This window comes from Xiphophorus couchianus, chromosome 10 (assembly GCF_001444195.1).
Source record: "Xiphophorus couchianus chromosome 10, X_couchianus-1.0, whole genome shotgun sequence".
Lineage (NCBI taxonomy): Eukaryota > Metazoa > Chordata > Actinopteri > Cyprinodontiformes > Poeciliidae > Xiphophorus > Xiphophorus couchianus.
This window is the reverse complement of record NC_040237.1, coordinates 7,269,038-7,279,721: the sequence shown is the minus strand read 5'-3', so window position 1 is coordinate 7,279,721 and position 10,684 is coordinate 7,269,038. Positions and strand designations below refer to the sequence as shown.

The following is a 10,684-nucleotide window of genomic DNA, read 5'->3' as shown; positions in this document are numbered from 1 at the left end:
TCTCAGAATATTACCACAAAAAAAAAAAACAACTAATGTTATCCTGTAATTAGCTTATGAACTCAAAGCACCTGCAAAGGTTTTGTGAGCCTCTAAATGTTTGCTCTGTCTGGGTCAGTTGACTGCGCATGTAGACAACTGCTGACTGGACAGATGTCCAAAAGACAGTCACTGATACCCTGCGCAAGAAAACTAAGCCACAGAACATCATTGAAGAAGAAGCAGATTGTTCACATAGTGCTGTAACCAAGCATATCCATGTAAAGCTGAGTTGAAGTAAAAGTGTGGTAAGAAAAGAGAAACCAGAAGCTTTGAGAGGGTTGTTAAGCCAAATCCATTCGAGAATTTGAGGAGCTTCAATACGAGTGGACTGAGGCTAGAGTCGCTGCTTCAAGAGCCACTATGCACAAATTAATTCTCCATGAGTCACAAGCGTCTTACCTTTTATTTTGGAATTAATGTGAGAATGAAAACAGCAAAGCTCTTTTTACACCTTTGCCCTGATAGTGTATGAAAAGTGCTCAATAGATAAAAACTAAAATCATAAGATCTTTTTACTTCTTTGTTCCCTGTAACTGTTTCTTTTGTTGTGTTTTTTCTAGGGTCAACCACAAAATGGTCAATCAGAACTAATATTTTACATCAATAAAACTATGCCATTTTAACACAGGAGTGTACGCTTCTTAAATGCCTTACATGCCATGCTTTCTGATTAGATTATTCTGTTATGGATCCTTAGTCATTTTTAACAGATACAATTTTTACCTCATATTTAACCATAGCATCTAAATGATTACCTTAAGGATTTTAACCTGAAAATCTATGGGGCTAATAAATGGATAGCATAATTTTTAGGCCAACAAGGTTTCAGCTTTTCCTCTTTGTTGGACTCAGCGTGTCATGAGCAAGTGGACGGAGCTCTGCTCAAACAAATAGCTCCATTGATGATTGAATAAGAAGTACAGAATGTGTGGAAAGAAGGTGAGGTCGATGGCAACATTCCTGCAAGCATTTTGTCATCTGGGAATTCATTCCGAGAAAAAGAAGTTTCAGATATTATTTTTATCAGCATTGCTTTTATTCATTCACTCTTCAGTTTCAATTTCCTTCTCCGTTTGGGCAATCTTGTTTCTTTTATATGGCTGTGTAGGTAGCTTGGATTTCCAGTTAGGCCTGTTAAGTTTAAATCAAAACAAGTTTAAAGTTAGGAAGAGCTGACAAATATTTAGACTAAAATACATACAATTTATTAAAAATGTTTTATTTTTATGAAATCACTATATTGTATGGTCCATAGTGAATAATACATTCCCTAATTCCATTGAAATGATCTACATGTAAAAGATTTGTAAACTTGACTTATATATTTTTTCATCTACATTAAAAATGATGTACAAATATAAAATTATGAAGTTGTTGAAGTCTCTCTTCAATAGATTAGCTGTAACAGGAAGATTCCATTCATAGACTATTTTTAAACATAAATTGAACTTTACAATAACATTTATAATCAGACTTTTTAAAACCAAAATCCCAGTTTGAAGTTTTCACACAAAGTCAAAAATGCCACAAGTCATCAATGCTGGGAAAGCAGAACAAAAAGAGTAAAGCAAATCTAATTTCCTACCTTTAATCAAATGCTCGTCCAGCTGCAGAGTGGTGATTATGTCTGCCTGTTGCCATCACTGCTGACCATATGGGGCTTTGGGTTTGTTTTCAGCGGGTTTATTGTTTCTTCGCTCTATATGTACATTAACCACTGGGCCTGTATGAGCACTTAGACGTGAGCTGGTTGTACTTTCCCACTCATCCCACAGCTCTGTAGTATTTGTGATACACAGCCCACGTGTACTCAAACCAAATTGGTAGACTTTAATAAAACAAGAGTAGAAAAACACCAGTGGGCTCCATCAAATAGATACGGAGAGTAAACCTCCAGGACTAAAAATAAAACTACAAATATCATTAAAAAAAGCAGAATGCTGAGACTTTTTTAAGCTTTGAGCAAAAATGACTTGTCTGTATGTACTATCTCACCTAATCCAGTAAATCTCTGGAGATAACTATGATTCAGATCTTATGAAAATTGGCTACATTACCTTTTTGGCTATGACTTTCATGACAAGTTTAAAAAGTGCACATTACAAAGATAATACTTAAAAAATACTGCACTTAATTCATTTAAGAACTATAAACAATAATGTTTTGCTTATGTCAGAGGCAGAACTGAGGTTGTACACTGATGCCATGCTGTATGTTGTCATTTTCTTAAAAAGAAACTCAAGCTTGAAAAGACTTTTTCACTTCTACATATATGGTCCTTTCTTTATAAGGCTTCTAGGAAATGTCAAACAACTCTGAAGAGTGTCAGATCAAAAGACAGGCAGATTGCATAACTTGTGGTTTGTCAGGATATGAAGAGGTCTGTTAAGCAAAACGCCCATTCTGGAATGTACTAGAAAAACCACTTATAAGTTACGGTATCACTCCAATCACAACTTCCCAAACTTCATCTTGTTTGATCAATGCGGTCGGTTCCCGCACAGGTTTATAGTTTTGTTTTATTTCTGAGTTTATTTAAGAGCATTTTAGCGTTTTGTAGATGGTCTAATCTTTTTGACTAACTTTTTGGTTAAGCAGCAGCATTCACTTCTTAATCATTAAGCAAACATTGCAACTTGAGACTTACTCTGATAGCTTTGTGTGTAATTCCCATTGAGAGCAGCAGTTGTCTTTCCATTCCCATCTTCTTCATGGATCACCAGTTCTTCACAGCATCCAGTCAGTCTTGCTTTTGTTCTCCTTTTTTTCTTGTTTGTGCAAAATAATCTGTGCTGAATCTGAATGGATAAAGATCATCAATTTATCAATCCACTGTTAAACATGTATATGCTTTTATTTAATGTCACATAGGGTCATTAGGCTTCCATTTTTCTATCAACTCTGAACACTTAATCCTATTGCCTTTATGTTTTTTAGTTAGTTTTTTTTTCAGATAAAAGTGAAATTGTTTAATATAGATCATTTACACACAGTAATATTCAAACAGTTTAAAAAATACTGTTAATATAATACACATGATATTTTTAATATTAATAATAATGTTGCAATAACTACTGCATAAATAAAGTCAGTGCACTGTCTAGAACTTGAGAAAGACATGTTAAGTGTCTCTGCCTTGGGAAGATGCACAAACGAATGAAATAGCCCAAAAATCTGGTTATGGTTATGGTTTCTGGTTATTTTCCACAAGTTGTAAGTTGATCTGCACCTTTCCTGAGCCAGATGCCAATGCAGACACACACTCTGGTGGTGATTTAAGCTCCTCTGAACTTGTACAGGCCAGTTGACATTTGACCTTGTGATTCTACACCCATCTCAAGCTCTCAGATAGGGTTTCTAACTTTGACAAACAGGGTTTTTTTTCATTATGTTCCAGGATGTTTCTCAGTTTGCTTCTTTGGATCTTTCAGACTCTTCCCAATAAAAAGATTGAAGAAATTTGCAGATGAAAATGTCTCCAACAGGGGACAGATTCATCTTTTGACCGTCTTGCTCTAAAATGTGTGAATATGTCAAGAATTATTCATGAAAAGGATTTTTTGGATGAAGTCTGAGTTTCCTTTGGCATTTTATATTCGTTTCAAAACTTTCTGCACACTCATGGAAACAGAAGCATGGCCCAGACAATTCCAGGAAGACTGCAGCATGCAGCCTCGCTAGCCGCACACACGGAAACGCCTTTACTGAAAGATGAAATATATATTTTCAGAAGCTATCTGAAGTATCAAGTAGCTGCACAGTTGTCCAGCCCTTCCTGCAACAGTAGCCCAAACTCTCCCAGCCCAAGTGGAATCTTTGGATGACGGCGAAAACGGGTCATCGGAGTCTAAAAACGGACGTCGGCCCTCCAAAAGTCATTGTCTGTTGTCCGTCACACCCTTTTTCCCTTTCGCGCACAGCTGTTTTTACACGAGCGGGGTGACAGCTGGCTGCGGGGAACGTGCACGATACCGAGCTCATGATTGCGTGGAACCAGAAAGAGCTGTGGGAAATTCCAGGCAGGAGGTTTGGGAAGTGATGATGAGCGGTTGATGAACAATCGGTATCTGTCAGCTATTAAAACAATGAAGATAACTGATAATTCCGTTTCTGTTCATATCCCTAAAAATCCCAGATTTTTGAACATTTGCCATCATCCTACTCTTTGCTTTAATGTTATAATTTTATAGACTGGTAATTATGAAAGATGCAAAAGCAACACCTTGAATCCATTCTCGCTGATATTAAACTATTTAAAAACAAGATTATTCTAAAATGCCTTGCAAAAGTAGATCACATTTTGTCAATGCACAACCAAACATTTCATTGTATTTCACTGAGATATTATGTGACGGACCAACAGAACTTAGAGCACAGTTGTGAAAAGAATTGAAGTAGATATGATTTTCAAAATCCTCATCAAATAAGAATCTCTACAATGTGGTGTGTACTAGTATCAAAGATTTAAGATTTTGCAAGAGCAGAAATAGAATCAAAATTCACATTGATAAATAACCAGTTCGACTTTTTGAAAATGTTTTCTACTTCGGTGCAACAATGCAAGACCTAAACCAGGAACAAGGAAAGACAAAGTCATTCTAGAACCTGGGAATCTTTTAACTTCAAAATTATAAAAAACAAAGAAATGCTGCAGGAAACCAAAGCTGTTGGATGTTTGTTTGTTAAAAGGATTTGTGCCATTAGTGTTCCCATGTTAACACTCGTAACAATTCTGTGAAGGAAATCTCACAGAATTCCCTTCTGTAAGGTGATCTTAGGGAATTGAATATTTCCATAATGGAGAGCTGTGGTCTAATTATACATATACTTCCTAACTTCAGGAAAAAGATAGAAGGAATGGCCGGATTCAGATCCTCTGGCTAATTTCCTCTTAAATGGTCCCTTGGTGACCAAAAATAAACAGATGGCAAACAAAGTGGCAACATGCAATATGGCCGCATAAGGTCAGATGAGGTGGAGTTTTTTTTTTGTTTTTTGTTTTTTTGTGGAGGGGGAGGGATTATCTCCATGATCACAGCCTAAAGCCACATAGGGCTTCTGTTATAAAACTGTAACGGCTGTAGGCGTGTTCGTCACGCCTCTGGCAGAGATCTCTCCACCTGTTTGAGATTCAGTCACTCTCGGTTGGCAAGAATCCAAGTCGCTGTAGGTACAATGCATAGCTTCACGTACGTACAACGTATATGCAGGGACTTGATTAAAACTAGTTCCTGGTTCCTGTCTGTCCTGATGTTAAGTAACTTTGACCTCCATCAAAGTGTATTGATAGCAATGTTTCTAGTTTTGCTAGTCAGAGTCAGTAAAGACATTTTGCATAAAATAAAGCCCCAACAAAACAAAGTTAAATAGATCAATAAATCAGTTGCATATACCACAAAATAGTATTTTAATTTAAGTGGTGTATAAAGTGAACTGTTTTGATGAATTAGTTGATTTTTGAAGCGAAAATGTTAATATAGTTTAAAGCTAGAAAAAAAAAAACTACTAAACTTTTAATTATGAAATACATGTAAATAACTATTGGCCTTTATATTGATTTTCAAAGCCAATGAGGAATTTTGGTTGTAAGATATCTGCTCATCTCAATGTGAGAATGTCACTGCAGTACGAATATTCTAAATTACTTTTAAGTGACTTTTCAGAGAAAAGATTTAAATAGGTGGACCTGCTGCTGATGGACTAGTAGAGTTTGAAAGGTGCGATTAGGATATCTTAGTAATAGCATTTTCACTGCTCCATTACTGTGGTGCAGTTTAACCCTTATGAGTCAAACATTGACAGATTATGTGGAGAAAGGTGAGTTTTACATAATGCACAGATGACTTCCTAATATACAATATTCTGGTGCTAGTAATTTAGAGAACTGTAACTGAAGTTCTACATGCTCATCAGTGTAAAAGTGCTTCCTCTTTTACTGTGTCCAGTGACATCCCAGATAGCACAGAATGATTGAAACAACATTGAATCAATGTCAGCCAGAAACATTGAATCAACGTTGAACGCTGACATTGAAACAACATTGAAAGTGGTCGGTGACTTGTATGTTGAATCAACGTTAGGGTTTCAACCATAACTGACATTATATCAATGTTGATTCAACCATCATCTGTATGTCAACTTGTATGCATATTTGTGTTGATAGTACATTGAATCAGTTATGAATCAATGTTGATTCTACATTATATCAATGTTGAGTCAACCATCATCTGACTGTGGTTCTGCACACATATGTCGGTTGATTCTACGTTTAATCAATGTTGATTCAACACTCATCTGAACGTGGATCTGCATCCGGAATTGTCTTGATTCTACATTGAATCAATGTTGCTTCGACAGTCATCTGACTGTGGTTCTGCACACATATGTCGGTTGATTCTACGTTTAATCAATGTTGATTCAACACTCATCTGAACGTGGATCTGCATCCGGAATTGTCTTGATTCTACATTGAATCAATGTTGCTTCGACAGTCATCTGACTGTGGTTCTGCACACGTCGGTTGATTCTACGTTTAATCAATGTTGATTCAACACTCATCTGAACGTGGATCTGCATCCGGATTTCGGTTCATTCTACATTGAATCAATGTTGATTCAACAGTCATTCGACTGTGGTTCTGCACACATATTTCGGGTTGATTCTATATTGAATAGGTTAGGAATCAACGTTGATTCAACCTTCATCTGAACGTGGTTCTGCACGCACATTTGTGTTGATTCTGCATTCAATCAATGTTTATTCAACCATCATAACCATCATCCTGAAATAAACCACATAAAAATACCATGGCAGTGCTTAAATATTTTATTTAATTTCAGTCTTCTGGCCGTCCCTTTGGTTGCCTTTCAATGCCTCCCTCCCGGTCTGGTGCATAGCGAAACCATTTCTTTACTGTTTCGCTGTAATTTTGATCAGTTAGGCCTGGTTCGAATTGACGAGCAGCAACTGAAAGACACAAAAGAACATCATTACGATAGAGGGTATCTCACATAAAATTTCTTATTATCCCATACCCTCACTTTGTTTAGATTCTGATTCACCAACAGTCTCATTTCCTACAATTAAAATTCAAAGCCCTTTTCCAGTAGAGGAAGCTCACCTAATATGCACTCTTGCAGGATTGTGTCCTTGAATGGCTTTTTACTCTGGGAATGCCTATGTTTCTTCCCAGCCCAGTTGAACTGACTTGCCAGGGCATTTCTCATACAAGTTGTCAACATTCTTCTTACCATGTTGGCTGAATTGGTGCCTCCTACTAGAGCCAGTCGAGCAATCTACATCAGAGACAAGTACATGAAGGCATAGCATTACACAGCAGCATTATATCATGTAAATTAAAAACACAGCAGAGACATAACCTTGTTTTGATACTGTATTTATGCTTATGCACTGATATTCCACTCCATAGTGTTCATTCATGGTCATGGATATTAGCGTTATTAACCATCCTGGTCCCAATTTGGGTTAGGTCAAAATTTAAATCATCTATGTGAATAATTGCAAAATGTTTCATAAATAGCACATCTACAAGCTCTGTGACATGTTCAGAACTTGTAGATTACAATTTGTGTTCAAGTAGCTAAAGAGCTAACATTTTGCCCTTAGAAAAAGACTCACACTGACATAATCTACATTGATGCTGATCAGTCTTTCAAATGAATTACCATCTTTTGACGCACTGTCTCTTCAATCAGTAATGACTCTGCTTTACTGAAATCTTCTTCACTTTCAATTGGCAGCTGGAAGGGGAGTACAAGGTTTGCTGGTCCTTGTGTGCTACCTGGTGTAATGTTACTCTGAGCCAAATTGTTCTTAATGAATTGGACATCTCTGGATAGATCCTTCACAATCACAAGAGCTTCAGCAAGCATCGATGTCATCTTATGGATAGCGAGGTCTTCAGGAGAACATTAAGAATCTTTAAGTGCAACATCAAAATAACCTGAAAATGACACATTACAAATACATTATGTCCAATAGACTTGCCTCTCAAAAGCTGCCCATTATTGCTGGCCCTTTGTGTGGTTGCATCTGCAAAACACAAATATTCATGCACAGAAGTTTAAAGGTTAGGTGCCAAAATGACACCGACTTTCTTTAGGTGTGAAATGTTTCCTACAGATCTTTTATAGATAAGGACATTTCTGCATCTAATCAGGAGAGAACTCTGATGAGTGGAATACACAAGATCACAATGGCAAAAAGAAAATACTGTCAGGGCTTTGTGTTATGTTTGCCTTTAAAAAATAATGCATAAGTGTCAAAGCATTTAAAGAGTTGGTGTCATTGCTCACACAGATGTGAGCAATGACCACAGTTCAAATATAGACACAACCTCACACATTCAGATCACAAAATGTCTACAAATGTTGGATGACTGTCTTGATACCTTCGAAACCTTGATTAGGCGCTGAATCCAATACATCATTCAGGTCGGAGTTTGCTTTTAAGTGAATAAGAAATGCAAAAACTTAGCTAAAGTGAATTCATTAGTCAACACAGATCACTGTATATGTATGTAGTAAAGTGGGTTACTCTGTGATATATCCAATGGCAGCCTATTTTGTGCACATTGTGAGAGACCAGGGCGATGGTTATACTGCCTTGAGCTGCATCCAGACAACCCTGTAGATATAGTTACATTTCGCAATAGTTTACAAGTGTAAACACAAGATACATAATCTAAATGTTTGATCAAACTAACTAATTAGCCAGAATCACTAAGATACCCATCACTATTACTGAAAGAGTACAGTATCATACCAATACTTGTACTTTGTCGCTGTGGATTCTGCAACTTGTGGTACTGGACACAGTGGGCTGTAGCAAAACCTGGCATCTCAGCTTGAACACAAAGTAGGAAATACACAAAGCAGTGAGGTTATTACTGTAACCTTCCATATGAGAAAATGTGAGACTTACATTCAGCTGACTGCTCTATATTTAAAGCATTGCTTTGACATCACAGTCTTATGAGACTGCTTGACGACTCACCATTAAGAACTTCATCAGCTAGTGATTGTTGGTAGTTGCTAGCAACAAGATCTACTAAGAAAAATAGGAAATAATTAAGAGCTAAAACTATACACAATTAGTTTTAGCTCTAAGTGCTAAAACTATACACAATTTCAGCAAGAAACACAATTTCAATCAAATTAAAATGTCCTTTTATTGGTACACTGTTATATGTAATTTCTTTTTTGACTGTGTAGAAGTGAGCATAGTGTCAATATAAAGGAAACAATACCTGGACATCCAACATCAGGTGGTTTGGCAAAACGCTTTCTTTTTGCACTGCTACTCTGATGGTCTTCAGAATCAGAATGCATAAACTGCTGATTTGGCCTACAAAACATTATGATAATACACTATATGAATATTACAACTGTAGTTAAGATACTACACTTATTAGTCAAGGCTACCGTCTGAATACATGGACACTCTGGCCACTTTGAGCCATCCTTTTAGCAGTGGTTGTTATTTTCTAGTTGCAACGCCCTAGGGAAAGTTATCACTGTGATAAAGTTAGTAATGTACCTGGATATTCTTTTTTGGCGGATAGCTCCTTCATCATGAGATTCAATTTCAGATGTTGGACACATTGTGGTGTTATATTTTGTCTCTCGTTTTTTCGCCTCATCAAGGGTCTCTGTAAAGAGCAGAGGGTAAATGCCAATTTGCATGTCTGCAGTCCAGTGCAGAACTACCCTAACAGCTCCTTCCCAACTCCCAAAAAACAGAACAATCACACCTGTGTGAAGCGCTACTATCATACATCATCTCATTCTGGCCAATCACTATTTGCCTCCTCACATTTGTCTTCTCTGATTTTACATACACAAAACATCTCAGCTGGACCTCTGAGGTACCAGCGCTTTATTATAATTATATATATTGTTTACTTGGTTTAATGTAGCCTCCTAAACAAACCTTTGCATCTGTAATGTCATGTCCCAATAGATAAACATACGTGAAAAGAAGAAAATATTGAGCTGATTTATCTATAACATGACAGCACGACTGTGTAGAACAGCTGTGCATGTGTTGCACCAGTTACTCACCACACGTAATGAGGACTCGTACATCCGTATAGGTGATCCATTTGTCGTCTGGTTGCATTCCGTCTCGAAGGGCTTTCTTGAGTGTTATGTGTTTTGGGGGCCATAACAGCGTCTGTTCCTCAGCTTTAAACCAGCTCTCTAGAACTACTGCTGTCCCACCATTTGGGAACTGTACAACTGACCACAGTGCCTCTCTACTCATCTTCGAAGGGCTAGGGATGAAATGAGAACTACTCATGATATCTCCTTACAGGTCATCCCCATTTCACTCTTCAAAGCCAAAGTGCACTACAGACATTGTAGTTTTTGGCCAGTCAAACATGTTATTTGCACAGGTAAGAATTAGATAAATGTTATTTTTAGGTAATTTATGCCATGATATACATCTCAGTTACAGATACTGCACTTTGGCAGGGCAGCATGACTATGCTAAATGAAGTAGTGGTATTACAATGGCACCATCCATGTCTGGACAGAGAAGGCATTTGCGCTTGATAGAGGCCAGTCCAACTACCCCTATATTTTCTTTCAAGCCACTGACTTTGTATGTGCCAATGTAT

General features: G+C 37.2%; 1 protein-coding gene across 2 annotated transcripts; it reads right to left on the bottom strand.

Moving 5' to 3' along the window:
* Positions 1–6,851: 6,851 nt before the first annotated feature.
* On the bottom strand, positions 6,852–10,392 carry LOC114151690 (uncharacterized). Of its 2 annotated transcripts, none has more exons than XM_028029042.1 (11): positions 10,125–10,392; positions 9,601–9,712; positions 9,311–9,408; positions 9,058–9,111; positions 8,827–8,907; positions 8,599–8,688; positions 8,453–8,506; positions 8,050–8,094; positions 7,728–7,960; positions 7,163–7,337; positions 6,852–7,008 (listed from the first exon to the last, which is right to left on the bottom strand). In XM_028029042.1, exons 1-11 carry the CDS (start codon positions 10,360–10,362, stop codon positions 6,878–6,880), a joined length of 1,311 nt encoding a protein of 436 aa, XP_027884843.1. In that variant the 5' UTR covers positions 10,363–10,392; the 3' UTR covers positions 6,852–6,877. The 2 variants fall into 2 exon arrangements, with proteins under 2 accessions (XP_027884843.1, XP_027884844.1); XM_028029043.1 differs by having other exon boundaries at positions 9,058–9,108.
* Between the last annotated feature and the right edge of the window lie 292 nt (positions 10,393–10,684).